At 29.5% G+C, this 22,817-nt stretch overlaps 1 protein-coding gene across 2 annotated transcripts in view; it reads left to right on the forward strand.

Annotated features, from left to right (window-relative positions):
• The first annotated feature begins 542 nt into the window (after window positions 1-542).
• The window catches only part of LOC106680327 (uncharacterized), a 29,874-nt gene continuing 7,599 nt past the window's right edge, over window positions 543-22,817 (forward strand). Inside the window, exons 1-13 of one of the 2 annotated variants that reach the window (XM_014419943.3) lie at window positions 543-927; window positions 1,297-1,428; window positions 1,506-1,627; window positions 1,697-1,865; window positions 1,943-2,028; window positions 5,234-5,394; window positions 6,509-6,648; window positions 9,973-10,099; window positions 12,124-12,261; window positions 14,767-14,919; window positions 16,057-16,337; window positions 18,718-18,854; window positions 21,681-21,861. In XM_014419943.3, the coding sequence (XP_014275429.1) occupies window positions 926-927; window positions 1,297-1,428; window positions 1,506-1,627; window positions 1,697-1,865; window positions 1,943-2,028; window positions 5,234-5,394; window positions 6,509-6,648; window positions 9,973-10,099; window positions 12,124-12,261; window positions 14,767-14,919; window positions 16,057-16,337; window positions 18,718-18,854; window positions 21,681-21,861 (1,829 nt within the window). In that variant the 5' untranslated portion in view covers window positions 543-925. The remainder of the gene's footprint in view (window positions 928-1,296; window positions 1,429-1,505; window positions 1,628-1,696; window positions 1,866-1,942; window positions 2,029-5,233; window positions 5,395-6,508; window positions 6,649-9,972; window positions 10,100-12,123; window positions 12,262-14,766; window positions 14,920-16,056; window positions 16,338-18,717; window positions 18,855-21,680; window positions 21,862-22,817) is intronic. The other variant, XM_014419944.3, reaches the window with a different exon arrangement.

Here is a 22,817-nt window from a genome sequence, read left to right on the forward strand (position 1 = left end):
TGTTACATCCCAGGAACATACTCATCTTAATAATTCAATTTCAGTTTCGTAGGGATTTTAATTTTTGAACAAGGCTGTTCACAGACGTACACTTTTTTGCGAGACTAAGTTTTTTTAATTCTTGTGAGTTCTTTTTGAGTACAGTTCGCAGAACATGTATATCCGTCGAAAACTTGAATTCGAAATTTTTCGCAATAGCAATACTTTCCCTAACTATATATTCCTTATAGAAGTAATTGAAAGTAAAAATGATGATTTTAATTCCGAACAGGAATTTTTGATTAATTTAACTTAGAAAAAATTAATCTTACCAAAGAGATTTAAATTATTTTAATCCAATTTTAATGTTTAAAAGAATCATTATATCTTTTTAAATCATTTGATCTTTTTAAAAAAAGTTAATATAGACACAATTTTTAATTATTTTAATCATAACCTCAGAAACTGTTGACATTCAGCAGGTGTTAAGTTGGACACATATGTTTTTTGATTAGTATAAATTGATCTCTAACAAGTATTTATTAGTTGTATGCATTAAATAGTTGGTGCACACTGTTTAGTCTAATTTTTTTATCTATTTTAATATATAAAAAAATTGCCCAAATCTGTTTTAAATAGAATAAGAATTTAAAATGTACAATAATATATGCCCATATTGTCATTGCGGCGAACAATCAAGGATCATTTGCCCAGGCAACGATTTCAGCCACCTTTGGTCCATTGTTCATTTGTGCCAGACTTTAAAGCTGTCATTTTTATATCATTTTATGCTCAAATAGACTTTAAATCGTTAAGAAAAATTATAGGGGGAAGTGTTTTCAAACAGTTTTAAATATTTGTTTTCAGTAATAACTGAAATTATAGAAGTTTGTTATAGAGTCTACTTTTTTGAATTCATATTTTTAAGCCGCCTCTAGGTCACAGGATGTAAGTTGATAAGTTTAATACCATTTAAGATTACGACTTCAATTTCAGTTTTAACTTTTTTAAAAACACTTTATCTAATTAAAACTTTTATAAAAAATTGAATCTATTTTTAATTACTCACTGTGTTTGATATAGTCTTGTCTTAAATTATTTTTCTTCTCTATCGTATATGAACTCATCGAAGATTAACTGATGAATTAAACACAATTTATAAATATTAACCTTTTAATTAATAATTAGGGGTGGATTTAAGTTAGTTTTAGATAAATATAATAAAAACACATTGTGTATAAAATGACATCAGCCGGTGATAATTTTCGTTAAGTACATTAAACTTATGTATAAAAAGTAATGAAATTTTGATTTCAGGAACGATTTGGTACCAAAAAGAAAACGAGGGAGGCCACCAAAAATTCCTAGGGATACGGCTTCTTTACCCATTGAATTTCCATCTTCTCATTTGGCCGAATCCAACGCAAGGCAACTTCAGTTTGGATATAAGTAAAAAAAAAAAAAATCCGTTATAAATTGGATGAAATATTTACTTATTAATCATTAATCTTTATTTTTTTTTTCAGAATACTGCAGAACATTTTGAAACTATCCAAAACAAAGCATTTAGTTGATAAGCCAGATGAAAATCTTTTTGGCATACACAATTATTATAACATCATAACAAAACCTATCTGGTTAAATGAAGGTTAATTAATTGTTTATAATTTCCAATTTTGTGTATATTGCTATGTTATTTATTGATGTTTATGTTCAGTTTTAAGGAAATTTTCTGCCCAAGAATATCTTTTTGTACATGAAGTTATCAGTGATATAAGGCAAGTTTTAGAAAACTGTTACAAGTTTTGGGGTCCTAAGCATAAATTTTCTAAACAAGCTTTTCGGATTGAAAAGTTACTTGATAAGGAGCTTCAAGCAGCACCACAGTAAGATAACGCACAATCTTTCATAATACACAATCCGATTCCCAAATTTGAATTACCAATTCATGATTATATTCCAGGTGTATCAGAGATGCTTGTAAATTGAATATCCCAGAAGATGAGAATGTTATGTCAGATTCGAATTCATCACCGTTCTTTGTTGATGGTAATGTTTTTTCTTTTTTTTTTTTTCTAAGTGAATTGCTACCTTTGTGTTGCTATTGTTTAATATTTCGTTACTAAGTTTCGTTCAGTTATGAAGTATTGGTACCAACCATCTTAGTAGATTATTGAACAGTAATTTTGTTTTTAAATATATAAATAAACTGTATAAAAAAATTGATAATATAGAGCATTTTTACTTTTTTCGGTTTATGAGTCACTCTCCAATTTTGGTGTTATTTAAGTTTCATAACTGTTTAAGAATGATCGATCATCAGAATGTGAATGATTTTATTATTCAGCTATTATCCTCTTTGAGACCAACATGTTCTCTCTTTGAGATTCCAGTCATTAATTGTTATCTAGTTGTACAATATATAATGCTTGTTTTATTGTTTCTTAGTTCTGCCACAAAGCTGAAACTGCGACTTTACAAGACAATAGTACTAGTTTCTTTTGAAAGTTAAAAAAAAAATGGATATAATCTTTTTAACTTTCTCTCAATATTAGTATAAAAGCTAATTTGGATTTTAGGTGAACTAGACTATCACCATAAAACTTTTTTACTGCTGTTATCTTTGACAAGTGGGATTCTCAATTAGTAGTTGAGGAAACTGATGTGATTAATTTGTGAAATTAATAAGCAAGACATAACAACTATATTTTCATCTCCTATCCAGAATGAAGTGCAATTGCTGTCGATGTAACGAGTTTCTACTTGCCAGGTTTTCTGAGAAGTTTGAGGAGTGTTTTTCCTGATTATGTCTGTGCACCTATATGAAAAAATAACTCTAAAAGCTTCTTTATACCCTGATTAAACATATGATGTATGTTTATAATAGACATTCAGAATAATATTTGTTTATGATATTGGATATGTTCAATTTTGAGTTTTACTATCATAATATTAGATGATTTACCTCTGAAAAATTGAGAATTCTTCAAGAGTTTTTAATACGGATGAGTATTTATTAGATGTTGAGTTAATAGTTGACCCTGGATTTATATAAGGAGTGCGGTCAGTGAAGATAACAAATAAGTAAAAACTTCTTTATTGGTGCCAGAATTTCAAGCCTTCGTCAGGGCTAAGTACAAAATGCAAGATAACAACCAATGAATAAAAGAATAGATTGAATGATTAGAAAATAACTAATATTATGGATACATAAATATTATTGACAGGCATGTCAATAATATTTTAAGTATTATAAGGGGATAAAGGCTGTATGAGAAGAGTAATATTAAAATTGAGTAAGAGGAAAAAACAAATAATAAAATATGGATAGAAATTTAGTTAGTAAATATATGTACGAAATGAAAATTATTTAAAATAAATTTAAAAAGAAGTGGGAAATAAAAAATATTTATTAAAATGTATATGTATTTTTCACTTTTTTTATTAGTTTATTTTAAATAATTTTCATTTTGTACATATATTTACTACCTAGATTTTCATATGTATTTTATTATTTGTTCTTTCCTCTTACTTAATGTTAATATTTCTCTTCTCATACAGCCTTTATCTTCTTATAAGACTTTAGCTATTCATGTCTGCCAACAATATTTATCTATCCATAATGTTAGTTATTTTCTAATCATTCAATATATTCTTTTTTTCATTGGTTATTATCTTGTTTTTTGTATTTGAAATGAAGGCTTGAAATAATGGCTGAAACGTTAGCACTGATAAATAAGTTTATACTAATTTCTGTTCTTCACTGACCGCTCCCCCAACCATCTTCTCCTCAATATGTTGTATGTTGAAAATTGTTTATGGTCGACAAATTAAGAAATAAATATTTCATATTAGAATTATTCATTAATGAGGAGCTCCATTTGGTGTTATCACTCCTTAGTCTTATATGTTATCTCCAAAATAAGACTATTTTAAAAATTGATATCATGAAAACTATAATATTAAGTATTTACTAACTTTAGAATATTATCTAGAAGCATTCTCTGATACCAATAAAAATTAAATTTTTAATTGAAATTTACAACTATATATATATATAAAAAAAATACAATAGGTAAGTGTGATAAATATTTCAGAACATCATAATCTTGGGAAGGAACCACCCAATGGCGATACTTCAATCATTGTTTTAAATTAGAAGATCTCTTGGCCATCTTCTTTTCACACATCTCGGAGGATTATCAGGGATTGTTAAGATGAGAGATTAAGAACTATATGTTTTTTGAAGTATATCTTTTTCAGGCCCAAATATGTTACGAATGGGATGTTGAGGAATTTATGAATGAGTTTATATTGTGAGGTAATAAGTAGTATCAAGGATTTTATGGAGGATTTTGGGTTGTAAGGATTGGATACTGGGGGCATTGGATGGTTTGGTGGAGTTCAATTCTGTATGTCAGAATAAGTCTGATTATCATAATGTATAAGATTTTTTTGTAGTAAATGGGAAATTCAGAGAGTTCGTCAAGTAGGTGTTGTAGTAATCGGAATCTACAAGCAGTTTCTTGTCTTTCAATCTTGTACGGGGGCTCCAAGTAAGTCTCTTGTTGAAGTCCTAAGTACTGAATCTGTTAGACAGGCTTTAGTGGGCTATAAAAAAAAGTACCAGTAGTAGCTTTTGCTAGCTTAAAAAAACGCTGATAAATTTTAATTTAATGCCTAATCGATTTTAGTTTTCAAAAAATTTTGATAGCTCAATAGCATCAAATTTGTAGAATGACTCTCATATTTAAAGTTTCTTCTTCTTCTTTCTTGTTCTACAACCCAGTTTGGTATCCTCCCAAAATTTTCGCCAGGTATTCCCGTCCTGTGCCACTCTACTTCTTTTGAAGGTTTCGTGAAACTAGATTTTAAGGGAAATGAGTTATCAACCCATTGCCCCTGAGACAGATGGAGGAACTGCCTCCTCATTGCTCTAGTTGGCTGGCTTTGGCCTGCTTTATCGATCTACCAAACCCTAAAGCTCACTGCATTTCCCAACTGCAGCACAAGGAGCTACCAGAACTCTTGTCGACAATTTTGCTTTCTTTCATCATAACGGGGCTGATCACTCAATGGTTCTACTGCTGTGCAGAGGTCTCTATCTAGTGCCAACCGTTGGCAGGCATATTTAAAGTTTAATCTTTAATAATTGTATGTGAATATTTGTTGTAAAGGATTAGATAAATCTTTTTATCTGTTTCATTTACCTTTTCTCATAGATTTTAATATTACCAATCATTATTGTTGCCAGATTTTCATTCGAAGATCCTCAAATTGCTCGAGAAAAAAGAGAAAGAAAGTGCTTCAGAAACGAAAGAGTGTGATGATGGAAATAAAGAATTACTCCTTAATTGGGAATCAGAAGTTCTCGTTACTAAACAATACAGAAAACAATTCATATTTATGGGAGAGGTTTGTGTTTTTTATAATGATATATAGTTACTTATTTATATTTATAGCATAAGCATCTTTTGATTTTAGTGTAAAAACTGGATGTACTTTATAACGATCTCCAAGGGACCAGGTCTATTTGGTCATTGGAGTCGATCGCTGTTTTAACCAATCCTTAAACCAACATGTAAATTTGAAATAGGAATTTTCAAAAATCCGTTATTGCTTTCTAACACAAAAATTGCTTTATTTAGACATTGATGGATTGCCAAAATGAATCAGTCGTTATAACTGTGGTTACTACATCAGTTGATAAATACATTGGTAAGGCTCTCAAAATCAGAGTTGGGTAAAATTGGCTATAATTGTCATGATATGATATTTCTTTATTAATGGTTCATTCATGAATGAGGGTCGTAATTTTAGTTGTAAATTTATCCATAGCTAATTTTTGCCCATCTCTGCTCACAATCACTAGTATGGAGTTTCTTGACAGAATAACCGACAGATCATTATATCCAAGATTGTTATAGATAATAATTAGTGTCTTTTTATTTTTAGCTGAGAATGAGGTTAAAAATTTAATTAAAAAAAAAATTTTTTTTTAGTTCCTGAGAGGTCACCAATGCATTTTTTATAGTTTGTACATACTACCTATGACCTCTTCACATCTCAGTAAAATAGTACATTTTTTAGTTTGATAGAACAAATACTAAGTGAAATAAATCTGACATAATTTTTGAAAATGTTGGCTAAAGAAAGCTCATCTAGATCTAGAATTCTGTTTTCATTAACAGTGTAGTACTTTTTGTAATTCATTTTTATTTATAATTTTACATGTTATTTTAATTTTATTTTTTTCATTTTTTCTATAAACTTTTAACATATTTTAAATCATTTTTAGTTTACTTTTGTTTCATGTTGTCTATTCTCTTACTGTATTACATTATTTTAATAGTTTGTATCTTTTTTAGCCCTGATAAAGCCCTGCAAAGTGGGGCGAAATGTTGACTCACAATAAATAATTTAATTATTATTTGATTTTTAATTCTTTTGACCACACTCGGACCACCTTCCTGTTATTAATTACGCTCGGCCAATGAATGATCTTCTAATAATTTATTTTCCTTTACAGCTTGCAGAAATCGGACATTTCCTATCTCTTAGTCGTGAAGTTCTGTGTTTGAAAGAAATTAGTCAGTATGAAGTTGAACGAATGCTTTTGTTTCCGAAAGAATCAGCCTCTCTCGCTAATGTGATGACGGCCTTATTATGGTATGGATAATTTTAATAAACATTAAGTATTTATTACTATTACTTATTTATTACTAAACATGTTATCCCTATTACTATTTCTATTGTTAACTCCAAATTTAATAATTACTTTGTACATGTTCTGTAAATTGAGTTAGTATTTGATATAATTACATTTATTTTTATTTGTATTCTTTTCATTAGAACGGTTGTTTATTTTAATAGATACAGTTGCATTTTAAATATGATCAGTGAGGGATCGTCAGGTCAGCATCACCTAGCAACGGACCAACGATCTACATTTTTAAAACAGTTATTATTAATTTATGCTCATTTCAGTTTAAAACCAGATCTTTTCTGCGTTCATTATGTATCAATTTGATCAATTTAATTTTAATAGATTTTTAGTGTTAATTAGTCGTTATTGCTGTGCACTACCATATTCTGTCTTCGTTCATTATGAGTTAGTTTGGCCATTTTAATTTTAGTACATTTTGATTGTTAATTGTGATTGTAGAAGGGAGTAGCTCATAGGTAAGGCATTATGTTACTAACTCCAAGGACCCAGGTTCGAATCCGGCTGTGGCAGATATTTATTTTCTGTTTAACTGTAGCCGTGTGTCAATCTTGTGGGTTTTGGAGAACTACAGGGTCTACCCAGCCTCATGAAGTGGGGTACCCTTAATTGGGTAAAAATCTAGTGGTTGAGCATGATTCTGACCAAACCAACTCCTTGCACAACCCTTGGTCTTGTAATAGTACTTCATTGCAAAGTTCTGAGCTCTTGACTGAAGAAGTAAATTTCTTTTGGAATAAACTTTTATATTATAAAATTAAAAAAATATATTTAACTTGTATTCTTTGTTGGACAACTTTTACATTAAAGATAATATTGGTTTTTAAATTATTATTTTACTAACTCTAAGAACCCTGGTTTGAATCTGGCTGTGACTGATAATTATTTATTCTTTGACTGTAGCAGTGAGTCATCCCTGTGAATCTGGGAAACCTCAAGTCAAGTGTCCACCTAGTCTCATAAATTGGGTGCCCTTAATTGGGGAATCTGGCAGTGGATTATGATTCTGACCAGATCACCTCTTTGCACAACCGCTGGTCTAGTTACAGTACTTCCTGATCCTTCATGGGTTATAGCAGTACAGATTTAATTTTTTTTTTTTAATTGTGATTATCGCAGTTCATTACCAAACCTAGTCTGCATTCGTTTAATATTTGCTTGAACATTTTTTAGTGTTAATTTTGAATATTACCATTCATGGCATACAGTGTGTCTATCTTTATTTTAATTAATTTTGACTGTTAATTATGATTTATACAGTCCACTACCAGATGAGTACTAGTGTTGTAATTTAGTTTGAATGTTATCTACTACCAGACATCATCTGCATTTAATGAGAGCCGTTGTGATGATGTAAGAACAAAATTTTACTGTTGAGATAGTGAAGACGTGAGCCCCTTAACTCTGACTGCTTCTGAAAGTTACGGTAGCATCTGTAATATTGCATCAATATTCAACAATAATTTTGCAGTCTGAAATTTCCTCTAAGACTCTGACCTATCAGGGTAGCATATCCTTTTCTGCAGGACCTTCTGTTCTTGTTTCTGACCCATCAGGATTGTTATAATACAGTATTTTATTTTATCATGTTCAATATTTGTTAATTTACTCATCGCCATTGGGCTATAAATTCTGTAAATTTGTTTATTACTTTTCATAATTAAATTTCTACGTATATATATATATTTTTTTTTATCATCTTAAAGGCCTTTTAATTTACTTTATATACCTTATTTCATTTCTGTTTGGGTTATTTGTATATACTGTAAATTGTTCGCTCACCAAATAAATGTTTTTTCGAGCCACTTTGTTTTTCTTTGGAGCCTCTATCATAAAGACTGTCAATTTTCAGTGGTTTCAACAACTACATATTATTATGCAAGGTTTAGAAAATCAGATTAGTTGGCAATCCTAACCATTACATCCCATCTATATTTTCTTATTTTGTTTGTTTCCTAAAATATTAGGTTACTTTTACCTAATCATTTTTATCTGAATTATTGTTGATTGTCATTTTATTTGTTGGAGTGGGTAGCTCATTGGTTAGGCAATGACCTGCTAACTCCAAGGACCCGGGTTCTAACCCAGATGTGGCAGTTAATTATTATCTGTTTCACTATAGCCGTTAAGTCAGCCCTGTGGGTTCGGAAGCCCTCCAGGGTCCTTCCAGCCTCATAAGGTGGATACCCTTAATCGGATGAAAATCTGGCAGTCGAGTGTTATTCTGACCGAACCACTTCTTTGTATAACTGTTGGTCGAGTACTGTGGTACTCCCTTACAAAGTACTGCACTCCTGACCCTAATGGGTTGTAGCGGTACAGATTTAATTTTATCAAACGACACTTTGGCTCAATGAAGTTTGATAATAGTGTGTGATATTGTCAATGATTTTCTTATCCATAATAATTATCTTTGATTTGTTCCTGATTTTTATGACAATATTATTTTTTATTAATTTGTCTAATTTATAAATTAAATTCTACGCTGTAAAGCCCTTTTTTTTTTCTTTTTTTTCCTGTTCAAATTGTGAAATTAGCTGATATGCAAAAAGTTAAACATATCAAGATTGCATTTTAATGATTATAGAAATTTATGGTTGAATTTTATAACATATTAATTATATATTAAATAAATCAAAAATTTGTATCCTTTTTTGTCTCAACACTTTTATTTTTCACCAGTCCAACATTTCGGCCATTTTAGCCATCCTCAAGGACATCCTAAATATTTAACAGCTTATATTATATCTTCATTTTTAACACTTATAACAACAACATTATTCACCAATAATATAACATACCTTCAATTATAATTTCTTCCTCACATTAATTTAAAGTTACTATTGCAGGCTATTCTGCCCAGGTCATTTCCTTTATTATAAGTTAAAAGCCTATTTAAAAAGTCAATTATTAGAAAGTCATATTTATTATTAATAAGCTTACTAAGCTTAAGTTTAGTTAACTACTTTTTTAAAATTTAAAATCATTAATATTTAATTCTTCTTATATAAGATTATCCACAACAAATATACTACCATACAACAAACCATTTATAACCTCCCACTCACACAGGTCAGCCTTGTTTTAAAATTAATTTATTTTATTTTAAATTGCATTTTTGTCTCAATTTGGTATTTATTGTAATTCTCAAAATTCCATGTTACATTTAATTATAAAAGTGTTGAGACAAAAAAGGATACAAATTTTTGATTTATTTAATAAATAATTACCTTGTCTCAAGAAATTTAAATAATATAATTATATTTCAGCCCGAGTGCGATGCGAGGAAACCTTTATTTTAAACCTGTCATGGTCTACGAGGTCTGGTCGAAGATTTTGGCTCGGAAAGTGGACACATGGTATAATCATTATTATAAAAATAGTAACAAAACACAGGTATGCATAAAAATTAACTTTTTTTTTTAAATTACCCATTCTTTAAATTAATTTACTAAAAAGATATAAATATTATATACTAATTATAATGATTGATTGGGAAAAATAAATATACCCATGAATATAAAAGATGTAAACATTATACACTCGTTATAATGATTTATTGGGAAAAATAAAGCCACTCGTGATACATAAGCAACCATTGTTCAGATTGAATAATATGAATAGGAAAGTAGGGATATAGAATAATAATAAAAGCTTAGTGAACCCGAAGGTTCAATGTCGATACCGCCAATAGTTGTCTCTATACATCTGTCCAGTGAACCTACTGGATGTTTACCTTTCGGTTCAATGTTTATTAACATTTTAGGGATCCGTTCGTTCCTAGGTCCCACAACCTTACACTCCCATCTTATACGCCATAATGCTATAGCCTGAATTATATTTACCAGATGCAGTTCCCTCAATTCAGCATTGTATAGCCTTCTGATTTCTCTTGTCAATTCATCCTTTTTAAGTCTGAATATTTTATGTAATACGTTATTTTCAAAAACCTTAAGGCGCTGTTCTTCCCTTAGTGTAAGAGACCATGCCTCGCATCCATAAAGAACAGTGAGAAGGATAATACTTTTGTAAATTCTAACTTTTTAGTTTTTGGGCAGAATGCGTGAGCTAAGCAATTTGGGAATTGAAAAATAATAAGTATTTTCTGCCTTTAAACTCTTTTTTTTTTTTTTTACCTTAATGTTCCCTATGTAACCGATCTAGCTTGAAGAAAAAATCAATCCTTCCATTATAAAATCCCTAAATCCACTAGTTTTTAAACTTACTTCCTCTTCCATTCCTGGCAATTTTCTGTGGCGCCTGAAATGAAGATGGCCTCGAGACCTTCTAACGTAGAAATATTATTAGAATGCTACCAATGGGTAATTTCTCTAGGAGTCTGTATGAAATCGTTATGATCTTACATCAAACGTACAGTTCTAGATATCTATAAATAAGTTTTTAAAAAATAAATAAAATGTTAATGGTAATATTTGAGGTCAAATAACCAAATCCCATGAAATAGGGTTCATGTTCTGTCAGAGTAGCTCAAAAGCGACAAATTTTACGAGTCTGATAGATGGTAAATATATACCTGGGATTTTGATTTTTTTCGCTAAAATCGACTAACTGGAAGTTCTAATTTAAACAGCGAGTTTTAGGATTAAGTGTCCTAAATGGAAATATTGAACAACAAAAAAAAAAAAAAAACCAACGGTAGGAGATACTCGTATTCACGTCTAGAGATTTTTATTGTATTTAATTATTTAGATTAAAATAAATTTATTCATTATTATGTTCTATAACTTAATTTGCATGTATTCTTTAGTTCAAATTGTATTTTTTTTTTTTTTCAATATTGTATAAGGAAAAAAAAATTTTCATGTCTTTCTCCCTGAATTTTAATTTTCATTGTATTTAAATTATATTGTAAAATAATATTACACGGTGATCACTAAAAATGTTTTTAACATTAGAGAGAAATATAGTGTAGAACAATACGTGAGATAAGAGTAAGCAATGAATTGTCCGTATTTTTCATATATAGCAAATATATTGTAAGGGGAATTATTGTCATCATGAATAGTAAAGAAATCAATGTTTTGAAATGTACGTGGATTAATTTCATCTCAAGGTGATAAGTGAAAGTTGTTTTTTAATCTTTAACCAGACTTTTTAATCTACCTTTGGCTCAATCAAATTTACACTTTACAATTATGCCAATAACGAAGCGTAAATTTGGTAGCCATAAACCCCTTCCTTGTGACATTGTCTCCTTGGCTCTCTTTGGCTTCTCACCCACTCATGTAATATATATTTTGACTTATTTCAGACTAAATATAAATTGAAATAGACCTAGACCCGTTTTATACCTAATATCTGTATAACATTGCAAGTTTATGATTATAGTATTAAGGATTTTATTTAAATATTAATTTTATATATTTGCACATAAATTAATGATTGTTTTATTTCCCTAGCTCTTCGTGAGGCACGGGATCGAATCGAGCTTTTGGGAAGTTGTTGGATGTACTAATCCTCTAATTAATTCAGAATTCTGTTTGATTTCATTTACTAAAAGAGTTTGGATCATGAAGACACTTTGCACAACAATGTTTGTTAGTATAATTCATTTATTTGTTCATTAATATATTATATACTATAACTGACTGTAGATATATCAAGAGAAGATGGTCAGTGGTGTTCGCAGTCCTGATACATAAATATAAAAATAAGTAAGGCTTATTTTCTTGTATCGCAATTTTAGCCTGAATTTCATACCTTCATTGGGGCTGAAAACGTAAAACGAGATAACAACCATATTTCTTTTGCCCTTTATATCATGTATAATGTTTTCTTTCACTTATTTCATTATGTTAATTTCAATTTCTATTTTTATATAGAACACTGGTTAAGTTTTTAATTTTTTATGTCTACTTATCTCTTGATATCTTCTTAAATTTCTTGTTATTATGTTTTTAGTACGTTTGATATACAAATATATTTTTCTCTCTAGTTATGGTTGTTATTTCGTTTTTATTTTCAGCCCTAATGAAGGCCTGAAATTCAGGCCAAAACGTCAGCATAAATAAATAAGTTTCACTTATCTGTGTATCATTACTGACCGCATATCCATGACCATCTTCTCCTAATATTGAAAATCTATGCTTAACAATAAACACATCGTTGTAGATGTTATACGTAGAGAAGATGGTTGGGGGTGTGTTCAGTGCCCAATCTATAAACCTATCCAGACTCTAGTGCAAGCCTATGCATCCAATAACATGTGGCCAACATCTTGATAATAATGAACCTCCATGTCGCAGTACCAGAATATTGAATGGATTTAGACCACAGGCACTAATGAAATAAGTTTTACTTATTTGTGTTATTCTTTAAACGCACCCCCTACCCTCTTCTTAATTAGCTCAAGGTATATTTGTTTAAAAAATTGGGTATAATAGTCTGTAATTGAAGATTTTAAACATGGATACGTCGGACTAAGGGCTTCTTAATAATGGCCCAAGGGCTAAAATTTTTGGGAAGAATAAAGATTGTTGAGGGAAAAGATCAAAAGAAATTTGTGTTTTTAAATTATTTATTTTTTCCTCATATATCTTAAAGGAATGTAATTAATTTTCGTGAATTAGTCCAATTTAAAATTTAAGTATACTTTGATCTTCACTATTCAGAGTAGTGCTGCCTGACATTCTTTTTTGGTTGTAGAAATCTTTTGGTATGCGAAGGAAAATAGCAGGATTTCTACATTATCGTATAATTAAAATAAAGGGATCCATTTTTCATCAAAATGTTGATGGTATTAGTGAAAGCTGTCACAACTCTTATGATTGTGTGACTTAACATTTGCTGTTGTACTATCAGAAATTGTTTGATGGTTGATAGTACTATCAATTTTTTGTGACAAACTTACTGTCTCGTTAATCACCATAGGAACCTGTCACTTTGCCGATTATAACAGTTGGGAATGATTGCCGACCATTGCATTACACATCACATCCAACAATTTAAAAACTTTTAGTAGGCTATTCTGCCCAGGTCATCAATATCAGTCAAATCACCCTACTTTATCACTTTTCCATTAAATTTTAAATACAGATTAACTTAACTCTATTATCACTTGCCTATCACACAATATTAATTATGATTATATTATATATAATGTAAAATTGAACTGGATCCAGAATGACTTGGTTCGGAACAATAAACAAAAATAAATAAAATAAAATTATATATAAATTAAAAGATGTATTTAACGCAGATATGTGCATTATATTTGATGTAATTTCACAAGTGTTGGCTCTATCTTAAAGCATTGGGTTGATATACAATGAAGACACTGAGCCAAACAGAAATATCCTACCTAAATTTCAACATTATTAGTGGTGTTGAAGCGCAATTGAATTATAGTATTTAGCTAGCTAACTGTTACTGATGATTTTTGGACTTCTTTGCATGATGATAGTTCAACAAAGGGATGATAAAATGGAATGTCTACCATCAAGACAACTCCCAGCGATTTTCACCATGAGAATGAAAAAATGAGATCCCTTTCTGGGAACGTTCATTCTTTTTCAAAAAGTGATGCACTGTCCTCTTATCCGTTAAAAAACTTACAAAATTTCAACAGTAGAGATCGGTAGAGTACAATGATGACACATATAACTCATTTTACTGATGATTATGTTCTCTTTAATTTATTTGAAGTAAAATCATCACAGAAATACTAAAAAAGTTGTAAAATATTATACTTGATTTGCGCGACATAGCAGTGATTGTGCTAACTTCGAAATGGAACTGCCATGTTCATGATTTGAACAATTCATTTTTCATTTCTTCTTGTTTATCCATTGTTTTCGACTTAACATCTTTTGACAGATGAAAAGTTAGGTTAGTTTGCTTTTTGATTAAACAAACCTAATTAAAAATATTAGGAATGAAAGCATTATTTACCAAAAAAATATTAATGTACATTATAATATATTAATATTTTTCCTGAAATTATCAGCCATGGCCCCTTTATATTAAATATTACCTCTATACTTGAAATGGCCGAAACCTAATTGGTTGCTGAATAAATCATTTTTCCTTTTTTTTTTTATTAGCACTCCTATAAGAAGATTGAAGAATATTTTAACTCAGTTGATGACAGCTCCCTACGAGGTCCTGTTGTATATGAAGATGGAAAGTTTGAATATATCAGCCTGTTTCAACCTGAAATCCGAGTATATAGGATCTGTCGTTCGGAAATGGATATTGTAAGGCTTTTCATCATCATTTTAATTTTAAAATAGCATTTACTTAATTTTTCTTTTTTTTATATTAAACTATTACCCCAGGACCATTTTTTCATTTGTTCATTGAAAAATCTTCCCGATCTTTCTTGAATCCAGGACTTGACAGCTGCCTTCACATCATCTTCCGAGGTGTAATGATTACCCTTGAGGTCTCTCTTGGTTAGAGGAAAGAAATAAAAGATGCAAGATCTGGATTGTAAGGAGGGTGTGGAAGGTGTTTAAACTTCAATTTTCGTTTAGCCTTTGCTGTTGTGTGTGAGGTGTGTGAAGAAGTGTTGTCATGTTGCAGCATAATTGGTGCTGTGCTGCCTCTAATATGACGTATTTGGTGTCGAAGGTGTCTTAGAATCAAATTGTCGATGAGTATGTGATATTTATTGTCTGTTGCAGTAATCGGAGGTCCGGTGGGTGTTTCATAAAGAATTCTTGATTTTCCAGGCTCTTGACAGCCAAAAAATTTTACTACCATTGATTTACAGTATATCTATTTACAACTTTTAAAAGATGATGAATCTCAGTTGGTATAATTTTTTTATCAGGTAAAAATTCTATAACAGCACACCGTTTTACTCATGTTGATATATCACTTGCGTATGTCTCCATACTTCTACTTCACAAAAAAAAAAAAAGATTACTTCATGTTGCTGCAGGTCATTTCATTCATGCTCTATAACACAATTGCAATACTTTAGAGCCTTCCCTAGTATATAATATTATACCTTAGTATAATAATATATAATATACCCTAGTATAATAATACATAATATTATACACTAGTATAATAGTATATAATATTATACTCTAGTATAATAATATATAATATTATACCCTAGTATAATAATATATAATATTATACCCTAGTATAATAATATATAATATAAATATTAATAAGTAGACTTTTACATTTATTTAAATAGAAAATAGATTTTTTATAAAATGGGATACTACTAAATCGCACTAGCATGGAGCTGCTACTTTATAAAGTATTTACTTTGTTACAAATTTTGTTTTTAATGAAAAAGTTATTATATTAATTCAAAATAACAATATGATATCATGGATTTGTTTATTATTATTATATCATGTCTTTTTATATAGGATGGAAGAGGTGAATTTGTGGCCATCGTGCCTATGAAAAACGGCTTACCTCCAGAACTCGTAGGACAAACTCAAGTAACACTCAAAAGTCTCGGGAAAAAGAACAAATTCTATCTAGCGGCGTATGACAGGGAGTCATTGGAAGGTCTTATTAAAGTCTTTTCTCAAAAGAAGAAGTCACTCTCAGCCATGAAGCGCCTTCTCGCTAATGAAAATAACGAATTTGTCAAAATTTCAGCACTTACGTCGATGAAACAACAATGGGAAAAAAATAAAGAAAGGTAATCTTAAAAAAAATTAAAATAGTGTAGTACTTGAACATAGTGATTATTTTGCTATATCTATTATTATTTTTTTTAATAATGTTGTAAATTTATCTCCAGTAAGCTCTCTCTCTAGTCCAGTGGTTCTGAAACTTGTTGAATTTTAAAATATTTTAACTACAGAGAAGGAATAGAAAAGTATAAATTTCATTGTATAGCTAATAACTAAGATGAGTTTGCCTGTGGGTGAAGGAAGGGGAGAGATGAGCAGTGGCAAACGTTCTCCCGCCAACCCCATTCTTTTGTTTTCTCTCCTCTAGGTCTGTTGCAACAACCATAACTGTCCAGAAAAGTACAAAGCATGCACATTATGGGATTTGGGAGGGAAAAATATGTACTACACAGCACTGAGTAACCTCCCGTATTCGTTACTTAAGAGTCTGAGAATATAGGGGAAAGTCTTTCCAAGTGAACTGCCTCTTGGAACAAATCTAAAAGGTTTGCTACTGGTAGAAGGGGCTTATTAAAAAAAAAAGATACAAACTATTTATTCTTATATAGGCACACTCATAACATATAATATGAAGAATAAAAATAACTTGAGGCATAAGTGACTACTCAAAATAACACAGAACAACAAGGTTCAGATCTCAACTAGGAAATTTAAGGTTTGAAATCATTTATCATACTCACCACTAAAGACTGGATTTTGGTGCAGTAAAAATCCCAAAATGTGCAAAATGGTGCAGTAAAAACTCAAAATGTGTATAAAAGAAAATCCTGCTATAATCAACTTAATTATTTAATTTATAATATTAATACATGGGGAGCTTACCTTACCTTGTTTGAATCAAATTAAATTAGTTAAATACTCTCTACGTTTATGCAAACATATATCTCTACCTTGGTAAAAGAAAGGCTAATGTCCGACTATATTAATTTTGTATTTGTATCATTTGTTGATTCGAAAATGTGAGAGTAATAAATGAAATTGAGACCAATGTTTTTCAAATTGCCAATGTCAAATAAAAACAGTTAATGTGCACAGAAACATTTTTTTATCAAAACAATTATAGTAGATATTGGCCCTTCTTTTACCAAAGTACAGATATAAAAAAACTTAACTTCTCAGATTGAAAACCTAAAATTTTGTATGTGATCGAAGAGCTCTTTTATATTCCTAGTATGAATACTGAAATTCAATTTTTCAACTTCTTAAAACTACCTCTATTTCAAATAATGAAGAAAATGGTCTGGGATGCGGTCAAAAGAGAACAAAAATAGTTTACTACTATTTATTTTCCGACGTTTTGCCCCACCCTGTAGAGCATCAGGGCTAGAAATATGAAAAAAAAAAATTAAAATATTTTGACATAGTAGGCTAATAAGACACAAAAAGGTAAATTAAGTTTTTTTCTTTATTTTATTACTATGTCAAAGTATTTTTAGTTGTTTTTGTATCTTTATCTCACTACAAAGTGTGGTGAAACGTCAACAAATAAATAGTTGTTAACTATTTTTGTTCTCTTGTGACTGCAACCCTGACCATCTTCTTTATAATTTGAAATTATACAGACAACTATTTATAAAATTTCACATTTGTTATTGTGCTTAGTTTTTCCGTATTTACAAATATACCATTTACCAAAAAAAAAAACAACACAAGAAAGGCAAACAGAAAAATGAAGGGCTAGAAGCAGTCTAGTAATCCAAATTAAAAAACAATAACACTGAATTTTATCTACAACAAGCTTATTCTTGAGAGAATTTTTCTTAACTACCCGAAAACGCTGGTTAATACTATTCCAAGAACATTCGTCACTTTTGTTAATTTCTTTGCTCTGCTTGTGTTCTATACCTCAAATTTCTCTATTTTAAACTATAAATTAAAGAAGAGAAAGATAATAAAATGAATAAATATTGGCATACATTCACCTATGTGAAATATATATGAGTCAAATATATAATGTGTATGATATGAGAAATTTAGTTCAGGCATTAAATATAATGCAACAAGAATAAAAAATTTATCTCCAAAACAGTAAAATGTTCAATTTTGTGTAGAATAAAATCAAAACTTTGACAATTTTGGAAAACCCTCCAAATGTGAAAAATAAAATTAGAGTTATGTAAATGTCTTTTCCATGATTCAAATTTCTGTAGAGGTTTAGTGGAATTCGGAGCTCGGGAACAAAAGATGCAATTAAATGAAAATCCAATCTCTCATCATTTACCTTTTAGCATTAAAATCTGTTGAAAGTAAGTAGAAATTGGTTAACAAAGTGACTTTGAACTGATGTAAGAAAGAGATTGCCTTTTTAAATATATTTAATATTAGTGGTACAAAGGATTTATTATTATATTTATTTATTTTTTTAATTTGAATTTTCTTATTCAGGTCACCAGTAGTTATAAACAATTCTGTAAAATATTGGATCGAAAAGGATTTGTCTCCACCTTTATCACCCGGCGAAACATCTCAAAATCATTTGATCCTCAACAACGAAAAAATTCCTAATGATCTGTCTTGTTTAGGTAAATAATTTTAAATTGTTTTAAAATTATTCTCTTACTACGATTTTACTATAAAACTAAACTAAATTGTAATACTTATTTTTCAAACTATTGAATGTGAAAAAAATTGATTTTCATATTCTTTCTTTTTGAAAACGCACTGGATGAATGATATTTATGGGAAAAGTCTTGAATTCTTAATCCCTAGAGGTTGGCTTTTTGTGTCCCTTGCGTTAGGAGTTCAAATTCATAATATTTTAAATAATTTTTTTTTTCACATTCAACAGTTTGAATTTTTTTTTTCTTGTGTAATATTACACTCTGTCCTATTTATTTATTGACAATGGTAATAGAGATAAGAGAGCTCATTCACACCATATTTACAAATGTATAAATTATATGATAACAAAATAAGAAACAAATAGAGAAAAAATAAAAAGAATTAATAATACTAATAAAATAAAAAACAAAATTAAACTTAAAGTAAAATAAAATCTTGAATACAATCATTTCTAAGTTTGACATTGTAGAGATGTATAAAAAAAAAAAAAATATTCAAATATGATGATCTCATAATATAATCGCAGTTTATCAAGTTGAGTGGTTTTAATGAAGTCATAAATAGATGTAGATAAAACCGCTCTTTTTACTTTGAATTATCTATAAATGAATTATATTTTAAGGAGAAGTATTGCTATCATAACAAATTTTTAATCTGAATTTTAAATATTTATTTTAAAACACCAGGAATGTAAAAAAGAACAGCATTGCTCAAAAACAAATTGTTGTACAAAAGTGAAATTACTTATTCAAGATACAGCAACTTTTTTGCACCCTTACCGGATGTGTCACTTTATATAATTGATTTTACCATTTCCTCAAAAAAATGTCTAACAATTTTGATTAAACTAGTCATATCAATTTACTATTAGCTCTTATTCCCATTGAATTAGTCTGACCTCGCTTAAATGTTCAATTTTCAAAAAAGATTTCCAAAATGTACCTTTAATTGTGTTTGTATAATTTGTTTTAAAGATAGTACATACAGTGGACTCTCCCAAATCTGGACTAATGAAAACCAAAGGGGTTTCGATTAGCAAAAAATTTAGATTACCGACCAGTAAAAAATAAAAGGTCACTTTCACTTCATTAATAACAAATCAATCAAAAAAAAAAATTATAAATGTATTTACAGTAGTGTTTTTTTTTTTTTACAACAAATCATTGTTCAGAAATTTATTTTTAGATTATTTTATAATGAAATAATCTAAAATTTTCGTTTGTTTGAAACTTGAATCATCTTTTTCAAGGCAATCTGACTCCATCTGTTTCAGAAAAATAATCCGAAAATTCATACAAGAACAAAAGAAAAATGCATTAAATATGTATCAAATTTTTTCCAAAATATGTAATTTAAAAGGAGAGTTAAGGTGGGGGCGGGACATGTGGCTCGAAGCAATCCATCAGGATGCCTTTAGACACTAAATGTGAGTATAGTTGGCAAGAAACCACATGTAAGGCATAAAACAAATGGATAGGCAGAATCAACACAGATTTGAAAGAGCAGCATTCAGAAAACTGGAAAGCAGTAGCTCAAGATAGGCAAGCCTGGAGAAGGCTGGTTTGGGCGGCCAAAGATCTACGAAGTCTGCAAGAGCCTGCCAAAAAAAAATAATAATAAAGGCTTAACGAACCCGAAGGTTGGATGCTGATACCACCAAACGTTCTCTACATACATCCTTCCAGTGATGCCCCTCCAATCCCAATTCTACTAAATCACACAATCCTCCCTTCTACATTTCGGTCAACCCCTCGGACGCTTACCCGTTGGTTCAGTGTTAAAAAAAAATAAACTATTTGAAATTTTTTTTCATCTTTCCCTCATTATGACAATTGGTCATTTTTATATTATAGTCATAGCAACAATGAAAACATGAAAATAAAGCAATAAAAGTTTTTTTGCTTAACCTATAAGTGAAAATATAATAAATAAGGAGCAGTATTTTTACCAATAATATTAAAGAAGTTCCTGTTTTCCAGTGGCCAAGCAATAATTTTGATTTACAGTAAGTTATTAAATGAAAATAGAACAGGCCACCTTCATAATGTCATTGACCATTGGGTCAGTCTATTTGTACACTATATATGACAACATAGGGTCACTATCTATTACAACATAGGATCAGTATATTTACACTATATATGATATTATTGGGTCAGTAAATATACATTATATATGACAATGTAGGGTCAGTATATATACACTATATATAACAACATAGGGTCAGCTTCTCTGTAATTCCAAGGGATCAAGAAAAAACAAAAATGGATGCATGACGACATTAGAAAAAATTCATAATTTGTAGGTCCATTCCTCAATTTTTTTTAATTCAAAAATATTTTTTAAACAATTTTATTGTATCCTATATGCAAATAGCAGCCAATTTTGTTTCAGTTTTTTAGTAATTTTTAGAGTTTGCAGGCATGTGTAGTTTTTTAAATTACTCAACACTGGATTGTCCTCAGCATTGTGAATTGTGTTCAGCATATTCTAGCTTACTTAAGAAATTATTTTTGAATTACCAAAACATCGAGGAACGGACCTACAAATTATGACAAGGACAACTTGAAATGGTTTGACCTCGACAGATTATAGATATCATGATTTATTTACATTCTATCTTCTGATAAACTTCACTGTATTATCACTATATCTAGTGATCATAACATTCTAAAATAAGATTCAAAGAAAGTTTTTAGTTATGAATTATTTTTTATTTATTTATTTTTTTTCCTCTGAGTCGATTGCCATTTTTTCATTTTAATTCTAAATCATGACATTTTTAGGCAAGCGAGTTTTGAAAAAGAAGTTTTTCTTGGATGAGTGGGAGAATTCTTCGGATTCCTCGATCGAGTTCAATGCTGAAGAAGACGCTTCTGATTGGGAAGAAGGAAATATTAGAAGAAGTAAGAGGAAGAAATGCAGATGGTCTAAATGGCAAAGGGACGAGTTTCCCTTGTTCCCGAGGTAAACATTCAAATTGGAAAAATAGTAAAATTTTATCGTTATATTTTTGTGTGTGTATTGTTATGTCTATTTTAGTGACCAAATTAACAAGTGCTCAGTCCAGAAACAATCCGGCAAATTATACAATAATTGGGTTCAAACATGGACACATTCTTAAGCCAAAACAACAATATATATATTTCAATATTCATTATTTATTTATAATATATTAAATATATTATCAATATTTATAATTTATTGAAATGATTATAAGGAATTTAACTGGATTTATTATCGTCAGATCTAAAATTTAGCTTGATGCTGACAAGGTTTAAATGATTAAATTAAATATTAAACATTATTGACTCTATCTTAGGGTGGGTTCTCTTAACAATCAGAGCAAAATTACACTTAAATAAATTAATGACTACTTTTACAAATCTGTTTAATCCTAGGTTGGGCAAACTAATCAATTATATGATCTTTAGTATTAGTTGATTCTGCATGTCTGCTTACAAAAAGTTATCCATGATAAAGTCGATCAGTTTTCTCTTTGGTAGAAATACATGGAAAACAACTAAACTGAACTATTTATATTTAAAAAATAACTATTTATCAAAAAAATAGGATATTACCATATATATTGTAATAATTTATAAAATTAATTAAAATAAAAGAAAAAGAATTTAGATCGTTTTATAACTTTTTTCAAATATAAGATATAATTTGGTTCAAATTAAGAACTTTACTACTTAATGGATAATAGAATTTTATTTAACTTTTCTAATATAAAAAGACTCTTAATCTCAGGGCGTGTGGTTGCTAGACAATCAGAAACAGGCATTTACAATAATCTCAATTAATTAAATTAAAATCTATTTTACACATGTATCTATTGTTATGCATACAAAAACTAACCAAGCTCACGATCTTCCTTTGTTGATCCTTGGTGTCTTCTTTTTTCTTATTGTTCTGTC

This window comes from Halyomorpha halys, unplaced genomic scaffold (assembly GCF_000696795.3).
Source record: "Halyomorpha halys isolate HHAL.00 unplaced genomic scaffold, Hhal_1.1 Scaffold254.1, whole genome shotgun sequence".
NCBI classification, from domain to species: domain Eukaryota; kingdom Metazoa; phylum Arthropoda; class Insecta; order Hemiptera; family Pentatomidae; genus Halyomorpha; species Halyomorpha halys.